The sequence below is a fragment of the Peromyscus californicus genome, unplaced genomic scaffold (assembly GCF_007827085.1).
Source record: "Peromyscus californicus insignis strain IS unplaced genomic scaffold, ASM782708v3 Scaffold_3__1_contigs__length_106647218, whole genome shotgun sequence".
NCBI lineage: Eukaryota > Metazoa > Chordata > Mammalia > Rodentia > Cricetidae > Peromyscus > Peromyscus californicus.
The window spans coordinates 28,747,769-28,766,729 of NW_026294551.1; the positions used below are offsets into that span (position 1 = coordinate 28,747,769).

The following is an 18,961-nucleotide window of genomic DNA, read 5'->3' on the forward strand; positions in this document are numbered from 1 at the left end:
GCCAAAATATATCTTTCCTCCTTCAAGTTGTTCAAGCCAGGTATGGTGGTGGTGGCTTTAATCTCAGCACTTGGGAGGCAGAGGCAGGAGATTTCTGTGAGTTCAAGGCCAGCCTGGTCTACATAGTGAGTTCCAAGGTAGTGAGAACTACATGGTAAGATCCTGTCTCAAAACCAACAATAACAAAAAATAATAAATCTAGAATCTGACCTTTTTTCCATCTCTGCCATCAAATCTTATTCTAGCATATCATCTAACACTTGTACTATTACAATTATCTCCTGGCTAGTATTTCTACTTAGCTTTTGCTCTATATTCTCAAAACAGTAGCCTGGGTAGAACACCATGCTAAAATTCTTCAGTGAGCCAGGCAGTGGTGGCACACACCTTTATTCCCAGCACTCAGAGGATCTCTGTGTGTTCGAGGCCAGCCTGGTCTCCAGAGTGAGTTCCAGGACAGCCAGAGCTACACAGAGAAACCCTTTCTCCAAAAAAAAAAAAAAAAAAAAAAAAAAAAAAACCTTTAATGATTCTTGTTTTGTTTAAAATAGAAAAACACTCTTAAAATAGTCCACAGATTTTACAGATCTAATGTGTCACACCACCCTTCATTCCCAAACCCATGGAGAACACTGATGTCTTGTTAAGGACTAAACTGTACCTTCAATTCCAAAACACACAGATGGAGGCCCTAACTCCCAATGCAGTCAACTGTGTTTGGCAATAGTCTTTAAGACTGTAATTAACAGCCAAGGACACTGACCCAATAGGACTGGTACCCTTCTAAGACAGAACACTAGAGTTCTCTCTATAGACACACAGCAATGGCCATTTGGGCATGCAGATGATTTCCTGCAAGCCAAAGAGAAGTGCTTCCAGGAAGAAAAAATAAAAAAGCAACCTGGTTATAGCTTGATCTTGACCCCTAACTTTCAGATTGTGACAAATAATATTTACATTTGTATTTTATTTTAGTAGCTTTCATAAACTAAAACACAACTAAATATGGTAAGTATACCTTAGAAATGCTTAGATATGCATAGTACTTCCCAAGACTTGGCCAAGTTACACAGCCTATAGCTTACAGAAACAGGTCCTGATTGATTTTTTATTAGCTTGCTAATCAACTTTGGTTTGCATGCTTTACTGAAATGTACCCTTTTGCAAGACTGTTGGGAACTAGATATTACACCCCATATAGGATTAATTTCCATGTTTCCAATATTTATTTGAATTAATATTGATCATCATTAGGATGATCCTTAAATATTCCTTAAAGGTCAATTGCTTTTTTTTTTTCCCTGAAAACAAGTCTTTTTTTTTTTTTTTTTTTTTTTTTGGTTTTTCAAGACAGGGTTTCTCTGTGTAGTTTTGGTGCCTGTCCTGGATCTCGCTCTGTAGACCAGGCTGGCCTTGAACTCACAGAGATCCACCTGACTCTGCCTCTCAAGTGCTGGGATTAAAGGCGTGCGCCACCACTGCCCAGCTGTTTTGTTTTTCTTGAACATTTCAGATTACTCCCATTCACAGTCTTCTAGCCATTATGATTATTTTCTGCTTCATTTATTTTCATGTGGCACCATGAAAATAAATTATTTTTCCCTAAAACAACATACAAATCTGAGTGAGATACCAAACACCTGTAACCCAGTGCTTAGAAAAGTAAAGCTAGACAGTTTGAAATCAGCCTGGCCTTATAGCAAAGAAACACTGTTGACTGACTGATAGGTAGTAGGTAGGTAGGTGAATGGATGAATGGATGGATATATTAGATGAGATAGACAAATACATACATACGTACATGCAAGATAAATAAAAAGGAGTTAAAGAATACAGACTACTTGACCATTATGTGTTAGTTTTTTTTTTTTTTATTTGGAGACAGGATCTTACTATATAGTCTTGGCTGGCCTGGAGCTCACTATATGTATTAGGTTTTTTTATGTTGTCTTTTGTTTCTTTTATTTGCTTTTAAAGCAGGGTCTTACCCCTGTGTAGCCCAGGCTGGCCTCAAAACTCACAGTAATCCTCCTCAGTATCTTGAGGACCAAGATTATAAGTGTGCAAAACTGCATCTGGTGTTTCAATGGACTTTTTAAAAATAGGCATACAATTGAGCCCATCCCTTGCCCCAACACAAACACAACTCTCCCTCTGTCACCATCCTAGGAAGAGTGGCACATTGTCTCTGATCTTTGTGCTGTCTTCAGAGTTTTTTCTTTTCCAGAATATCATATAGTCAGTACATAGTATTTTCAAGTTACACCATACATACATTCATACATACAAGTCATACATACAGTACATAGTATTTTCAAATTATTTTTTTCACTTACTATGTATTTGAGGTCATTCCCTAACTTTTTGTAGCTGAAATATATCCATTATATAGATTGCCATTATAGTTTATTTTTATCAGTTATTTTCATAAGAGCTAAATGTCCATTAAGTCAAAAGTTTTAATTCTCTTAATTAAAAATATATTTTAATACACTTTCAACTAGGTTGGGCATGATGGCACTTAGGAGACAAAGGCAGGAGAATCAGGAGTTCAAGGCCATCCTCAGCTACATATCAAGTTCAAGGCCTGCCTGAGTTAAGTTTGATTTTGTCTCAAAAAAACAAATGAAAAAAAAAAATTGTCTTCTCTTTCTCAAGTAACCCACAGCAGAAGAACACAGATAGTTGCTAAACTTTAAATACATTCACTCCCTAGGCTCAACACTAGACCAAAATCACCACCTAACAAAAGCTGCTAAGCTGAGGCAAAGGCCTCCTTTATTAACCAAAGTGGTTTCCTATCGCATACCCCTATTCCTAGTTATGTGTTCTACCTCTATGCCTAACCCATTATAAACCATTTACACCCAATCCTCCCCTTCTGCTCTAGTCTTCCAAAACTTGTAAGATGTTATCAGAAACACTTAACTTTTCAAATTTTACATGAACAAGAAATAACATAACAAGCCATTACACAGGCACGTGTCTTAACAATGGAGATATACTTTCAGAAATGCCTCACTATCCAATTTCATCACTGTGCAAACATGCAGGTACTCACACAAACTGAGCTATGATGTCACGAGGTGATAAACTTCACAGGACTTCTGTGATAAATGCAGTCCATCAGACTGAAACATTATTGTACCGTCTGTAGCTATATAATTTTCATGGCTTGTATGCTACAGTAACCAAAGTTAAGTTTAAAATGTACTTTAGCTTTTAAACATATATTAAAGTCTTCATAAAAGGTATTCTAGCTCATAGAGCCATTCGTTAAGAGTAGTTATGTCTTTGTTACTGGGAGTACACCTCTGATAGTAATTTTCTCATTCCTAATGCCGACAAAAAAGTATCTAGACAGAAACAGTCGATAATTTTCTGTGTTTTGTGTTTTCTTTACCTGTACTATAATTAAATACCAATATTACCTTTTTAGGCACATATACTACAAGTTATATAAATATCATACAACATGATTACATAAGTACATTAATTATGTACTATATACATATGCTCAGATAATATAATGTACAAAGATTAATAATACAAATTCAGAAGCACTCACTCTTTTCTGAACATACAATAACTCCATACAACAACATACTCAGTAAACAGATTACTCAAGGCCTGGGTAACAGTAAATGGTATAACCACTTCTGGAAATAAATACCTTTTCATACAGGGAAAGCCATCTTTAGAGCCCTGAGTGCCACTAAGGAACCAGTAAAGCAGAAAAAAAAGCGGGGGGAAGAAGAAAAGGGAAAGTAGGAAGGAAAACCCCATCTGGACAAGAGCTGTACACATCCCCACAGCCTCAAGTACCATAAAATTAGCCAACACATATGCTTCATTACCTCTAAGATATAGTAAAAGATCATTTCTTGTTAATGACTGAACCCAAACTTTAAAAAGATCTCAGGAAAAACCTTAAACTCTTGTGATTATTATACTCATTAAGACTAGCTACATACAACCCAGAATTTGCTGGAAATAAACAAGAATCTATTTATGATTATCTATTCCCAAACAACAGATAAGCAATCTGCCAGTTTTTAACTGCTAATTTTCTGGGGAGAAAAACAAAATAAAATCATGGAGTCTAAAAGGGAAAGGGGGAAGGAGCAAGAAATAGAACATTCAAAAAATAATCTAAAACTTCCCCTCCTAATAAAAGCTGATGGAAACACTTTAGCTCATTTTGAATGCTCTTTCTATCCGGCTTTCCAAAGAGCATGAGGATATGATTAAGGCAGGAAGAGCCACCTGCTCTGCCGGCTCAAAATCAGAGCTTACCTCCTCAGATTGGTGGCCTTTGCCAAGTTTGGAACACCTTCCATCTCTGTTGTCTTCTGCCCCATCAGACTGCTGATAGGCCTATGGGGGGAAGAAAGAGAAACAGACCCGCTAGAATGCCACATCCGACTATTATTTGCCTTCTCAAAAGGAAGCATTAGTTCTTACTGTTCATGAAGGCAGATAATCCAATTGTTAACTGGACCTCAAAGGATTAACATTGCCTTTCAGAGATTCTCCAACAATTTAGCATCACAAGTCCAAAAAGTAAACAAGAACCAAGTGCTGACTTAAGAGCAAACAACTCAGACAACACATCAAAAGTGAGAGAAACCTGTCCTTGACCAAGGCTTTCACCACATCTGTCACAAGATTTTCAGAAATATATTTCATGTCATTAATCAAAAACAAAATGTTCAATGGTATTTTTAAACTCTCATGAATCAATGATCCTTAAAACAGAAATGTGATAACCTCAAAAACTTCCAGTGTTAAGAGGACTTCTAACAATCTATGTCACTGCCTTCAAGATGTCTCCCATGCCACAACAGAAATCTGGCTTCTCTCCAACCTACAGCACATATACCTGTGTTATCGTCCACATGATCACAAAATACTTCCTCCTAACGTATCAAAACCAACAAAATGACTTAGCCATTCATCCCTTTTTATATTTGAGAGGAAAATCAATTAATTCACTTTCCTGTTCTCTAAATTAAATTTACTCATAAAAATCAAATCTCTGATACCTTTAGTCCTAGATATTAACTATAAATTACACCTTTAATATTCTCAATAGAAAATGCTACACTATAAAGGTGAGGGCCCAAATACAGACAATAAAACATAAACCAGAGCAGAAGACAGTGGTACCAAATGATGCAGAAGTAATAACTATTATCATCTGCACAAATGCTACTATACTGATTTTCTGTTTTGCCTTTTGAATACAGGCTTTTTTAAAAAGCCCTCAAATAAAGTTTATTAAATACACAGATTTCCAAACATAAAAGAACTAGACTCAAATTAAAATGAATTAAAAATAACCCTTTGCACAATTAATTCCAAGTTCTTTTTTTCAATTAGGAAATATAAATCTGAAACTTCTAAAGCTACCTTTTAAAAAAGCACATGCTTTCAACAAAACCACAAATCATCAGTTATCTAACTTTACCACTCTAAAAATTATGTAGAAGAGATTTTTCTATTGACAAGATGAAACTAGAATGGGTAAAATGACTTATTACAGTATTAACATTTTCAGATTTCTTTTTCTTGCAGTGCTAGAGACTGAAGCTAGGGTCTTACACTAGGCAGGCATTCTACTACTACTCAGCAATGTTCCTTTCCTCTTTTCAGAATTTATGAGTATTTACTGCAAAGCACAGAAAAGGAAATGACAAAGGTTTCATCAGCCTGAAGGTTTAGGCTCCCTCCAATATTAACATAGGCATGAAAACGGACCTAGTAAACTTAAAACTATTTCTCTTCCTTCTGAGGTGTGAAATTCTCAACTATCAATCATCTCATTAACAGCCCTCAACAACAGGAAGGTCTGTTTGGAGCCATGTATTCTTTTAAAACACAGCATGGTAATGACTACAGTAGTGTTACAGAGTCTCCAACGAATAAAGTGGCTACCGCTATGACAAAGAAATAAATGTTTTCCTTCCAATAACAAAGTCTCCAGATGAAGGCTTAGAGCATCTACTAGACTAAGATCTTCATCAAATTGGAAAGCTAAATGAATGTCTCAGTGAGGTACAGAAATGGTATAGAGATTAAAACAGGTTGTAATACATGTTTTTAGTCTTCAACATTTTCCATTAATTTTCAAAAATGGATTTTCAAAGCCAAACATGGTGGCACATGCCTTTAATCCCAGCACTGGGGAGGCAGAAGTAGGCAGATCTCTGTGAGTTCAAGACTAGCCTAGTCCATATAGTGAGATCCTGTCTCAAAATAAAGCTGGAGAGATGATTTGCCAATTAAGAACACTGGCTGCTCTAACAAAGGATAGATAGATGGCAGCTCACCATCTGTAACTCCAGTTCCAGGACATCTCATACCCTCTTCTGACCTCCTCTGGCACTAGGCACACAAGTGGTGCATAGTCATACACGCAGACAAAACACCCATCAACTCAGAATTAAAATTTAAAAAACAAAACAAAACAAAAACAAAGGATTCTCACTCATAAGAAGCAAGTTAGAGAAGAGTTTTCAAATAGCTTAAAAATCATTGTCATCTAAATCTTCATCTCCATCATCACAAAAAGCAATTGACACCGTACCTTAGGGAAAGTAATCTAAACTCAGGAGCTGAGTAGAGGACAATCAGTTCCAGAGTAAGCAGCCTAATAAGAAGTTCTGTATCTGTTCTGAGTGCTAATAAGTTGTTGACTAATGTCCCAAATCAGTAACTGTGACAGCATATAACTACCATGAAGTACTAAAAATGTTCAGTCATAGTCCTTGACCAGCTTCCTTAAATATATTCTAAGAAAACTGTAACAAGAGGGGAAAACTATAGAGTGAAACAGTATTTACTACAACATGCTTCATTTTATCAGGGGAGAAAAATGTCCATTTAAGCAAGCAAGCAGTCGAGGAAGCTTTGGATTTTGTTTGTTTTGATCCCCCTGTAATGCTTCCCAACCAGGGAATTACAATTCCTACCTGGCTCACAATCTCACAATTACCTTTACCTTGATTGTGGTTTTTTTTTTTCTTTTTTTGAAACAGGGTTTCATAGAGCCCAGGATGGCATATCTTCTAGGTGTTCAAAGTATTCAGACATTTAGAAAATTGACTAGGGGGCCAGGTGAGATGGCTTGGTGAGTAAGGGCCCTTGCTTTACCAGCCTGATGACCTGAGTTCAATCCCTGGGGCCCACAAGGTGGAAGGAAGAAGTACCAAGTAACTCTTCTGAGTTTTCTGTGACCTCCACATGCATGATGTGGCACACACTCATGCACACATGAACACACACACACACACACACACACACACACACACACGTTAAATAAATGTAATTAAAAAAAAAACTTTTTTTTTTTTTTTTTTTTTTTTTTTTGGTTTTTTCGAGACAGGGTTTCTCTGTGTAGCTTTGCGCCTTTCCTGGGACTCACTTGGTAGCCCAGGCTGGCCTCGAACTCACAGAGATCCGCCTGGCTCTGCCTCCCGAGTGCTGGGATTAAAGGCGTGCGCCACCAACGCCCGGCCAAAAAAAAACTTTTTAAGCTGGGCAGTGGTGGCGCACGCCTTTAATCCCAGCACTCGGGAGGTAGAAGCAGATAGATCTCTGTGAGTTCAAGGCCAGCCTGGTCTACAAAGCAGTTCCAGGACAGCCAGAGCTGTTACACAGAGAAACCCTGCCTTAAAACCCCCCCACCAAAAAAACCCACTTTAAATAATTGATTAGGGCTGCCAAAATATCTGAGGGGGTAAAGACATTTGCTTTGTTAGCCGAGCAACCTGAGTTAAGATCCTCAGAATTCATACAAAGATGCAAGGAAAAAGAACCCATTTAACACAGTTGTCCTCTAACACCCATGTGTGCTGTTTGCCCAATAACAAATAAAAATTAAGATAAATATATATGTATACATATGTGTATATATATACACATATATATAATAAAAATTATACAGTGAGGAAATACTTAAGGTACAAAGTTGAGAGTTGTAAAAAAAACAAATAGAATAACTAGAAGGCCATAAACCTAAACTTCTCCCCACGGCCCCCCCCCCATCCTCAATAGCATGATTTCTTTGAACACAAGGGCCTCATTCTTCTGTACCATAACAAGATTGTAACCACTGTGGAATGTTAGACATGCTGTAGTTCATACTTAACTATGCTTAAATGTTTATATTTGCTTGACTTGTTCAATATGTGGCTTATAAGACAGAATAGTCATTAAGACAGAAACAATGAATACAGAAGGTATGTTCTGATTTAAAAAAAAATACTGCCACACTATAAATGGCAAAGTTGATTTGCTGTCAAATTCCAAATTGGACTTCTTCAATTTCATATTTCTTACACACCATATATAGTTCAGATTCCTCTTGAAGGATCACGAGATGTTAATCAGCAGGAGTATCACTGTTACTCTTGGAAAAGAACATAAAGCATTTTTCAAAATGCTTTGCTTATGTAGGATAAATAAAGATATTTCAAGTTAGTTCAAAGTTTGAGAGAAGAACAACCAGAAATCTCCAAACTCAAACATTACTACAAAATTGTGACAAAATTTTTAATAGACTCAGCTTTTCAACGTAGCTAAGTCATATTATATTATCACTGTCTGATAAGGTCTACACTATCAAAAGCTGTAAAGGGGGCTGTTGAGTTGGCTCAGCAACTGCTGCCAAGCTGATAGCCTCATTTCAGTTCCCAGGACCACACGGTAGATGGACAGAGCCAGTTCCACAAGCTTTCCTCCCATCACCACATATGCACTGTGGCACACATGCACACCGCCTTTATCCAAATAACTGTGATTAAAAAAAATTTAAGCGGGGCTGGAGAGATGGCTCAGAAGTTAAGAGCACTGGCTGATCTTCCAGAGGACCCGGGTTCAATTCCCAGCACCCACATGGCGGCTCACAACTGTTTGTAATTTCTGTTCCAGGAGATCTGGCACCCTCACACAGACATACATGTAGGCAAACATCAATGTATAGAAAATACAAATAAATTATATAAAAAATTTAAGCTGTGAATACCCTTTAATTCAATTCCTGTTTCTTTACCTTTTCTTGCTTTCATGTAGAAAAAAACTGCAACCAAAATTTCCCCTTTTAAAATAGGAAATGGACGGGCAGTGGTGGCGGCGCACGCCTTTAATCCCAGCACTCGGGAGGCAGAGTCAGGCGGATCTCTGTGAGTTCAAGGCCAGCCTGGGCTACCAAGTGAGTTCCAGGAAAGGCGCAAAGCTACACAGAGAAACCCTGTCTCGAAAAACCAAAAAAAATAAAAAAAATAAAAATAAAAAAAATAAATAAATAAAATAAAATAAAATAGGAAATGGTCTTCAGAGCAGAACTTGGGAGTTTTAATGACTACTTTTAAAAGAATATACGCCTTGAAACACACCAACCAGGACTGACACACTCAGTAATTTACAATTAGAAACTTTCCGCTGTATAGACAAAAACTCAGAAACTGAAGCCAATATGGTACTGCACACCTCTAATCTCAGCATTCAGGAGACTGAGGCTGGAGGGATGGAGAGTTTGAGGCCAGCATTGACTATATCTCAAGACCTTGTAAATAAATAAGACATAGTATGACAGTCTACAGAAATTTTCATCTCTTAAAAAGCTCTTATTCTTAGGCCTAGATTACCAAGGGTATAAAGCACTAATGATACTAATAATTAGTTTTTGCCATCATCTTTTTAAAAATTAAGGGGCTTAGAGCTAGAGAGATGACTCAGCAGATTAAGGTATGTGTTGCCAAGTCTGACGACTTGAGTTCGATTCCTGGGGCCCACAAGGCAGAAGGAGAGCACCAAATCCCAAAAGTTATCTCTGATTTCCATATGCCTGTCATGGCACATGGGCACAGACACACGCACACATACACATATACTTGAAGTGTTTTTAATTAAAGGGCTGAGCCAGTGAAATGGCTCAGCTGGCAAGGTACTTGCCACACACACCTGATAACCTGAGTTTGATCTCCAGCACCCACAGGTGGAAAGAGAACTGACTCCACAAAATCGTCCTCTGACCACACGTGTCGTGTGCAACAAACATTCATATCACTCTCTCTCTCTCTCTCTCTCTCTCTCTCTCTCTCACACACACACACACACCACACACACACACACACACACACACACAAATATCCTTTTTTTTTTGGTTTTTCGAGACAGGGTTTCTCTGTGTAGCTTTGCGCCTTTCCTGGAACTCACTTGGTAGTCCAGGCTGGCCTCGAACTCACAGAGATCCGCCTGGCTCTGCCTCCTGAGTGCTGGGATTAAAGGCGTGTGCCACCACCGCCCGGCCAAATATCCTTTTTTTTAAATTAAGGAGCTAAGTAAGAGTTGGGGAAACAGCTCAGTAAAGTGCTTGCCTTGCAAACTTGAATATGTGAGTTCAATTCCCAGAACTCAGGTGAAAATGCTGGGCATGAAGACATGCTTATAATTCCAGCACTGGGGAGGCAGTCAGGTGGATTCTTGAGGCTCTCTGGCCCATCAATTCAGTCTAATTGGTGAGCTCTGAGTAAATAACCATGTCCCAAAGGAGATGGAAAATATTTCTGAGGATGACATCCAAGGTAGTTTTCCAGCCTTCCAGAGGCATGTGTAAGCGTGCGTGCGTGCGTGCGTGCGTGCGTGCGTGTGCGTGTGCGTGTGTGTGTGTGTGTGTGTGTGTGTGTGTGTACACGCACAAAACAAAACAAAAACAAAACACCTCATCCGTGAGGGCATGGGTCTTAATCCCAGCACTCAGGAAGCTGAGGCAGGCAGATCTCTGAGTTCGAGGCCAGCCTGAAGCTACACAGAGAAACAATGTCTAGGGGGGAAAATGAGGTATTTTGATTCATTCAGGAAATTTGGGGGAGATAAAGCTAATAAAACTCCACCCCCCCCCAAAAAAAAGTGAAAATATTTTTGAAAAAGGAAAAACTGGCTAGGCATGGTGGTGCACTGCATACCTTTAATACTAGCACTCAGGAAGCAAAAGCAGGAGGATCTCTGAGTTTTAGGCCAGCATGGTCTACAAAACAAGTTCCAGGACTGCCAGGGCTGTTACACAGGGAAACCCTGTTGTGTGTGTGTGTGTGGGGGGGGGGGGGTAGGGACTGGGAGCTGAGAATATAGCTCAGTTGGTAGAATGCTAGTCTATCATGCATCAGGCCCAGAACCACATAAACCGATGTGGTGGCATACAAGCCTGTGACCCCAGCCCTCTAGAGGGAGAAGCAGGAGAGTCAAGAGTTCAGTGTCATCCTTGATTTCAGCCTACTCCTAGTCAACCTGGACTACACATAAGACCCTGTGCCAAAATAACAAAAGATCAAAGGGGACAGGGGACAGATAGACTGCCTTTTATTGCTGTGATACAAAGCAATTACCAAAAGCAACTTGGAAAGGGTTTATTGGTTTAGTCATCTCAATCACAGTCCATCACAAGGAGAAGTCAGGGTAGGAACTTGAGTCAGGAACAGAAGCAAAGACCATAGAGGAATGCTGCTTACTGACTTGCTCTCCAGGTTCACTCAGCCCACTTTCCTCCACAACCCAGGACAACCCGCACAGGGGTGGCACTGCCCACACCAATCATTAATCAAGGAAATGCCCTACAGACTTGCCTACAGGCCAATTTGATGATGGCATTTTTCTCACTTGAGGTTCTCTCTTCCCAGATGACTCTAGCTTGTATCAAACTGACTAAAAACTAGCCAGCACATTTGACCCCCTGGTCAACTTGACATATGTCACTATTGAATCATAACTTTTCCTTTCTTGTTTATCACCAAGATCTCATACTAATATCACAAATATAAAACACAGTGTAACTTTCAAAGTTCCAGTCTTTAAAAAATTGAAATACTAAAAGTTCAGACTAAAATATCCAATGTTTCTTAAAGTTCAAAGTCTCTCAACTGTGGGCCCCTGTAAAATCAAAAATACGTTACATCCTTCTTATTCCAAGAGGGAAGAACCAGGGAACAATCACAATTAAAGTAAACAAATAAACAAACAAATAAAGTGAAATCAAGATTCAGCAGTATAAATTAAATCCTGTAACATGATGACTGGCATCTGGGATTCATTCACAATCTTCTGGGCTCCAAAGGGTTTGGAAAGAACTACTTCTCTGGCTTTGCTATCCTCAGCACACACAGCTTGTCTGGAAGGCTCAAGTTGGCTCAATGCTACACCTGTCACTGTCCTTTAGTGGCTGTCCATTGTCCTGGTATCCACAATATGCCAGGGGTCTCCACTACAGCTGCACACCTTCACTAACTGCCTCTCCTGGACTCTTTTCAGGGACTCCAACCCTGCCACATAGTGCCAAGCCTCAGACTCTCTCTATGATCCCTTCAATCCTGAGGTTTTTCTCTGCAACTGAGGCTGTACCTTCACCAATGGCCTCTTGTGGCCTCTCTTCAGGGACTCCAACCCTGCCACACAGGGGTCAAGCCTCAGCTTCTCTCCATGATCTCTTCACGCCTTCAAAATCATTATCAAGTTCAGCTGCCAAACTGAGACTCAGCCTTGCCCCTATGGATCACAGCTTCTGTGTGCTCATCATGAGGAAATTTTTACTTCCCAGAAGATTTCACCTCAATGATGGTCATTTCTTGTTAGTCCCAGCAGGGTTTTCTATTGCTACAGACAATTTCAATTGTGCCAGTGAAGCTAAGGTGTAGTTTTCAGTGGTGCTAGTCTCTTGGTAGTCACAGCTGATTCTTGAGCCCCAGCTACGCAGAAACCACAGATTCTTTGTTTTTCAAGACAGGGTTTCTCTGGTTGGCCTGACTGTCCTAGAACTTGCTATGTAGACCAAGCTGGCCTCGAACTCACAGCAATCTACCTGCCTCTGACTCCCAAGTGCTGGGACTAAAGGCATGTGCCACCACCACCCAGCGAAATCACAGATTCTCAATTCAAATCTCTCACGCAAGCAGCTCTGATAGAAAATTTGTGGTACTCTCAAACTTTCCTTGAAACATCACAGACCAAGTCTCTATTGTCTGCATTGCTCTCAGCATTCTTATCTTCCAAAATTCCCACAACAGCTCATTAAGCTCTGAGCACTCAATGGTTTTTCTAGCCCACCGTTCCAAACTCCTTCATGATCCTCCTTAAAACTACACAGTCAAGTCTGTCACAGCAATACCTCATAATTCTGGTACTAGTTTGCTTTTTTATTGCTATGACAAAACACCATGAAAAAGCAACTTGGGAAGCAAAGGGTTTATTTGAGTTACTCAGCCCAATTACAGGTCATCATGATGGGAAGTCAGGGCAGGATCTCCAAGCAGAGGTCATGGAAGAATGCTACTTACTGGCTTGCTCCCCATGGCTTCATCAGCTTATTTTGTTATATAACCCAGGGGTAGTAGAAATACACATAAATTAAAAAAAAAAAAAAGATCAGCGGTAGTTAGTGGTAGACACTTAAAGTTCCAGCACCCAGGAAGCTGAAGCTAATGTCTGAACTGTTGAGTATGGTGCCAATGGCATAGACCTGTAATCCCAGCACTTGAGAGAGGATGAAAGGAGGGAGTAGATTCCAAGTTCAAGGCCACAATAGTGAGACCATGTCTCCAAGCAAGAAACAAGACAAGTTTTCAATCTAAATTAAGCTCAAAACTGTTTTTAATATTTGTAAAGAAATTCCCCCTTCCTTCTATAGAGTATAGTTTTATTAAAACACTTAATTTTAAAAAATCTTGGAATTAAAATGCAGACATGATAATGAATGCTTCTGAAGAAAGAAATGAAAATGGACTCCATAGTACATGACAATTCCAAAATGCTGAGTGTGATTCACCAAGCTACAAAACAAACCTAGAACAACGAAAAGGTCAAAACCAGAGACACTCAAAACATGCTCCTGTATTGAACACTTAAGAAGTATGTCTTGCCGGGCGGTGGTGGCGCATGCCTTTAATCCCAGCACTCGGGAGGCAGAGCCAGGCGGATCTCTGTGAGTTCGAGGCCAGCCTGGGCTACTGAGTGAGTTCCAGGAGAGGCGCAAAGCTACGTAGAGAAACCCTGTCTCGAAAAACAAACAAACAAAAAAAAAAAAGAAGTATGTCTTAAGGCAGAGGCAGGTGGCTGTCGAGGCCAGCCTGGTCTACAAAGCAAGTTCCAGGACAGTCAAGGTCATTACACAAAGAAACCCTGTCTTGAAAAACCAAAAAACAAAGTACGTTTTATTTACATTCATTAGAGAGGAGAAAAAAATTTTGTTTTGTTTTTGTTTTTTATTTTCAGCAATGAAGAGGGAGAGAAGGAATCTCCTGCATCTACCTTTTTGTGGAAAAACAACAGGATCTCCTCTCAATGTGAGACAAGTCAAATAAAATTTTGATTTCAGAGGCTGCAAAGACAGTTCAGAGGTTAGGAGCACTTGCTGCTCTTGCAGAGGACCAAGGCTGGTTCCCAGCACTCGCGTGGTGGCGGTTAACCTGACATCCTCCCTCAGGCACCAGGCACGAAGGTGCACACACATTTATCAAGGCACTCAAACACACACATAAAAATAAAATTTTAATTTAATGCAATTTTAAGTATACAACAAATTTTGCTCTAATTTCTTTCTTACAACAGAAACAGATCACTTGATGTCTAAAAGGATTTTAGACAAGCAATTCTTTTTTTTTTTTTTTTTTGGTTTTTCAAGACAGGGTTTCTCTGTAGACCAGGCTGGCTTCTAACCCACAGAGATCCTCCTGTCTCTGCCTCCCCAGTACTGAGATCAAAGGCATGTGTCACTACCACCACGGAGCAACTAGCAATTCTTTTTCAATTAAAAAAATAAAAATCTACTGAAAACTTGGTACTTTGTACAAATCAAAAAAAATTCATTAAAATAATGAAATTTTGCTTGTTTCTGCTATGTCTTTATTGTGTAGTTCTAGAATACTATATAATTCCTAATATAAAGGTATAATCAATTTAGAATTAAGATATCTTCTATAATCAAATTGTTTTGAGCATGGTGGTTCACACCTGTATTCCCAGCACTTGGGAGGCTGAAAAGATTAGGGTTACGTTCAAGGCCAGAATGGACTACATGAGTTCCAGAAACCTAGGCTACAAAGTAAGACTGTCTCAAAAAAAAAAAAACCCCTCAAATTTTCTTCCTCTTTGAGTATAAAATGTTCAACTCTTAAAGTGTACCAAATGCTACAGCCACAAACTGTTCCTCCAGCTGTGTGGTTCACAGTATGATTCCAGTGTGCAGTAGAGTCCACCACAAGTTCTCTAAGTGCACAGCCATCTATAAGAGAGTCTACAGCAGAATCAGAAACCACTGACTTCTTCTTAATTAACCAAGGGAGGCTGTAGAACTCGTATGCATCATCAAGCCTAAAAACATGAAGTCAAGGGATATATATAGCTCATTGTTGGCTCACGTTAGTTTCTGTAACCAAATGTCTATTGGAACTCCACAGTATCTGCAAAAGAGCCCTGTGAATTTTTGGATTGTAGTGTTTGAGCTCCAAATTCCTACTGTTATGCATTTAGCTCAATTAGGCCCTACTAGAGTTCTAAAGGATGCACTTAGTTCCATTCTCACATGTACTTCACTTTCTGGTGTTGAAATTTATCCGTAAGGACAGGCAGTTCCTTAACAGCAGATATCACAGCTGGGTATGGAGGAACACACCTAGCACTATGAAGGAGAATGTTTGCAACCAGACTAGCTATATGCATAATGAGACCTCTATGTCAGTAAAACAAAACATAATAGCAGGTATTGGTATAAAGCCTTAATGAGTGATGTGAGAAACATAACATAAAATGGGACATGGGCTGGTGATATAGCTCATTTGCCACCAAGCCTGATAACCCAAGTTTGATCTCCAGGAACCACATGGTAGAAAAAGATAATTCCCCCAGGTTATCCTCTGACATCCACATGAACACCATGCCATGTGTGCCCTGCCCCCCAAATAAATATATTTTAAATTTAAAGAGAAAAGGGATCATGAAGTTTCTCACCACTTCTTTTTATAATTTCTACCACTTCTTTTTATAAATTTCACTTTTTAAAATTTGTTCATTTTCATTAGGAAAAGGCAAAATTATCCATGAAAATTGAAATAATTTAAAAAGTAAAAAATAACATGAAATTGCATTAAAAATGAATCTGAGGGGTTAAAGAAATTGGCTCAGCAATTAAGAGCACTTGCTTGCTGCTCTTCCCAGAGTTGGGTTCCCAGTATGCACATGGTAGCTTACAACCATCCCTAATTCCAATTCCAAGGGATCTGATGCCCTCTTCTGATCTGCAAGGACACCAGGCATGCACACAGTACACTTATATGCATGTAAGCAGGCAAACACTCACACACATTTAAAAAAAAAACTAAAAACAATTTTAAATATTTTTTTAAAATGAGATGGGCGGTGGTGGCACACTCTAAACTTTAATCTCAGCACTGGGGAGTCAGAGACAGGTGGATCTCTGATCTCTAGACTATAGAGCAACCCTGTCTCAAAAAAACCAAAAGAATCTGAAAAAAGGAACGTCTCTTTCCCTAAATTACCTTTACTTTTTCAACAAAAAGGAACAAAAGAAATTTCAGTCACTTTTTATACATACTCCAAGGCTAGTTTCTCTCCTATCGGTAAACTTCAAAGCAATACAGAAACAATGGAACTATGAGCAGAACTGCTCCACATATGGGTATCTGCATAACAAAGACAGCAGAATGCTAACTACAAACAGGCAGACAGCACAACTGAAGAAGTCAGTCTAGCAGGTATCTCTGACTCAGCCTTTTCTACATATCTTGGTGTCATATGAGATGGGAACAAAAAGGACTTAATACCAGCACCCCGATCTCACACTTGATTCTGTGATGACAATTTCCAGGCACATATTTGGAGCCCTTGTCAAATGTCAGGGTGAGTCATTCACTGTATGGGGGTCCACTCTTTAATGAGTACTTATGAGGAGAAAAGCATTGTACTTACTCTGGTCAGCATAGTTTTTTGCTTTAAGTTCAAGTTGTCTGGTTTGAGATTCCAGAGATTCCACTCGGGTTTGTAAATCCTTCTTTTCCTGTTCCTGAGAGTCTTCAAATTCAATGAATTTCTAATAAAGAACAACAGACATTTTCAGTATTGAAATGAAATCTCTTTTATATTTTCAACACCTGTACTTCAGAGATAACTATTGGGGATGGAGGGATGGTTCAGGGTACAGAGGACCCCAGTTCTACTTCTAGCACCCACATGGCAGCTGGCATCCTTCTGGAACTTCAGTCCCGGAGGATCCAATACCCAATTCTGGCCTCCAAAGGCACCAGCACACATGACGTATACAGACATACATGCATGCAAAAATCCCAACACAACAACAAACAAGAGCTGGCAATATGGCTCAATCAAGGCATCTACCACCAAGTCTGACAACTTGAATTTGATTCCCGGGATCCACATGGCAGAAGGAGAAAACTAACTCCTGAAATTTGTCCTTTGACCTGTGCATGTAAGCTATCACACACAAAACACATTTTTAAAAGAATTATACGTGTGTGTGTGTGTGTGTGTGTGTGTGTGTGTGTCTGTGTGTGTGTTTGTGTAAAGTATCTAAGAGATCTCAAATGAAATTGAGTTGATTATAAGTTTCTCTAATAATTATACCTAAAACCTCCAAATACAGAAGTAAAAATATAACAATTTATTTAGTTAAGGTGTTATCATTTCACATAATAGACATCCCAAAGGGAATACATATATCTCACTACAACTAAATCTTTTAGTATACGTGCATATTCATTGAGTTGAAAACAAATCTTTAATCCATAGTATGTACAGAAGATACAAAAGAATAACAGAATAATTCATATTTGCTAAGTGATTATTTAACAAGAGATATTGGGGTCATGGTGTAGCTCAATAGTATTGTGCTTGCCTAACATATAGGAGGTAGGGGTTCTATTCACAGCACTGCAAAAAATAAGTAAATAAATGAGAAGGAAAGATCAGCAATAAGTAAGTTTGTGAATTTATCTGATGTAGGTTTAAATTAAAAAAAGAACCGGAGCCGGGCGGTGGTGGCGCACGCCTTTAATCCCAGCACTCGGGAGGCAGAGGCAGGCGGATCTCTGTGAGTTCGAGGCCAGCCGTCTCCAAAGCGAGTTCCAGGAAAGGCGCAAAGCTACACAGAGAAACCCTGTCTCGAAAAACCAAAAAGAACCGGGCTAGAAATAACACTACCAATCAAATATAATTTAAGAAAAGATTGGTTAAATGAAATCATTAAATCTCAGTCTCCATCTTAACTGCTAGATCAGCAGCATCTGACAACTGGTTTCTTCTTCTGTTTGACTTTCCTTGTTTCCCTTCTATTTTCTGGTTGCTCTTTCTTGGTGCTCTTTCTGGTTACTTCTCAATTTCTTCACATTGAAGTGCTCCATCCTTGGGCACATTTTCTGTTCCATTTTTTGTTTCTTTGTTATAATTTTAAAAACTTACCATATAAGTCTATGCACATGTGTCACTACATGCGTGCTGGAGGTTGGAGAACAATATTGTGGAGTCTATTCTCTCCTTTCACCTTTAGATGAGTTTTAGGGATGGAACCCAGGTCTCCAGCTTGCATTGTTGCAAAGCAATGCCTTTATCTGCTGAGCTATCTTAATAGCCCAGTAAATTGTTTTTTGAAGCAGGACCTCACTATGTTGCCAAGGTAGCCTAAAGCTCATAATCCTCCTGCCTCCTGGAAATTGAACTCGGGACTTCTGGAAGAGCAGGAAGAGCAGTCAGTGCTCTTAATCTCTGAGCCATCTCTCCAGCCGGAGCTCATCTATTTTCATTGCTTTACATGATAATTGTATGCTGACAGCTTCTAAATTTCTATCTCTAGTATAAACCTAAATTTCAAATATGTATCTCTATAGCCTATTTACTGGACAAAATCAGTTAGATTCTAATAAACACCTTAAACTTAGTG

At 39.2% G+C, this 18,961-nt stretch overlaps 1 protein-coding gene across 9 annotated transcripts in view; it reads right to left on the minus strand.

Annotated features, from left to right (window-relative positions):
• Positions 1-18,961, minus strand: part of Spag9 (sperm associated antigen 9) — a 133,092-nt gene that overhangs the window by 93,443 nt on the left and 20,688 nt on the right. For all 9 annotated transcript variants that reach the window (XM_052759657.1, XM_052759656.1, XM_052759660.1 and 6 more), the window contains exon 2: positions 16,978-17,098. In XM_052759657.1, coding sequence (XP_052615617.1) covers positions 16,978-17,098 — 121 coding nt within the window. The remainder of the gene's footprint in view (positions 1-16,977; positions 17,099-18,961) is intronic.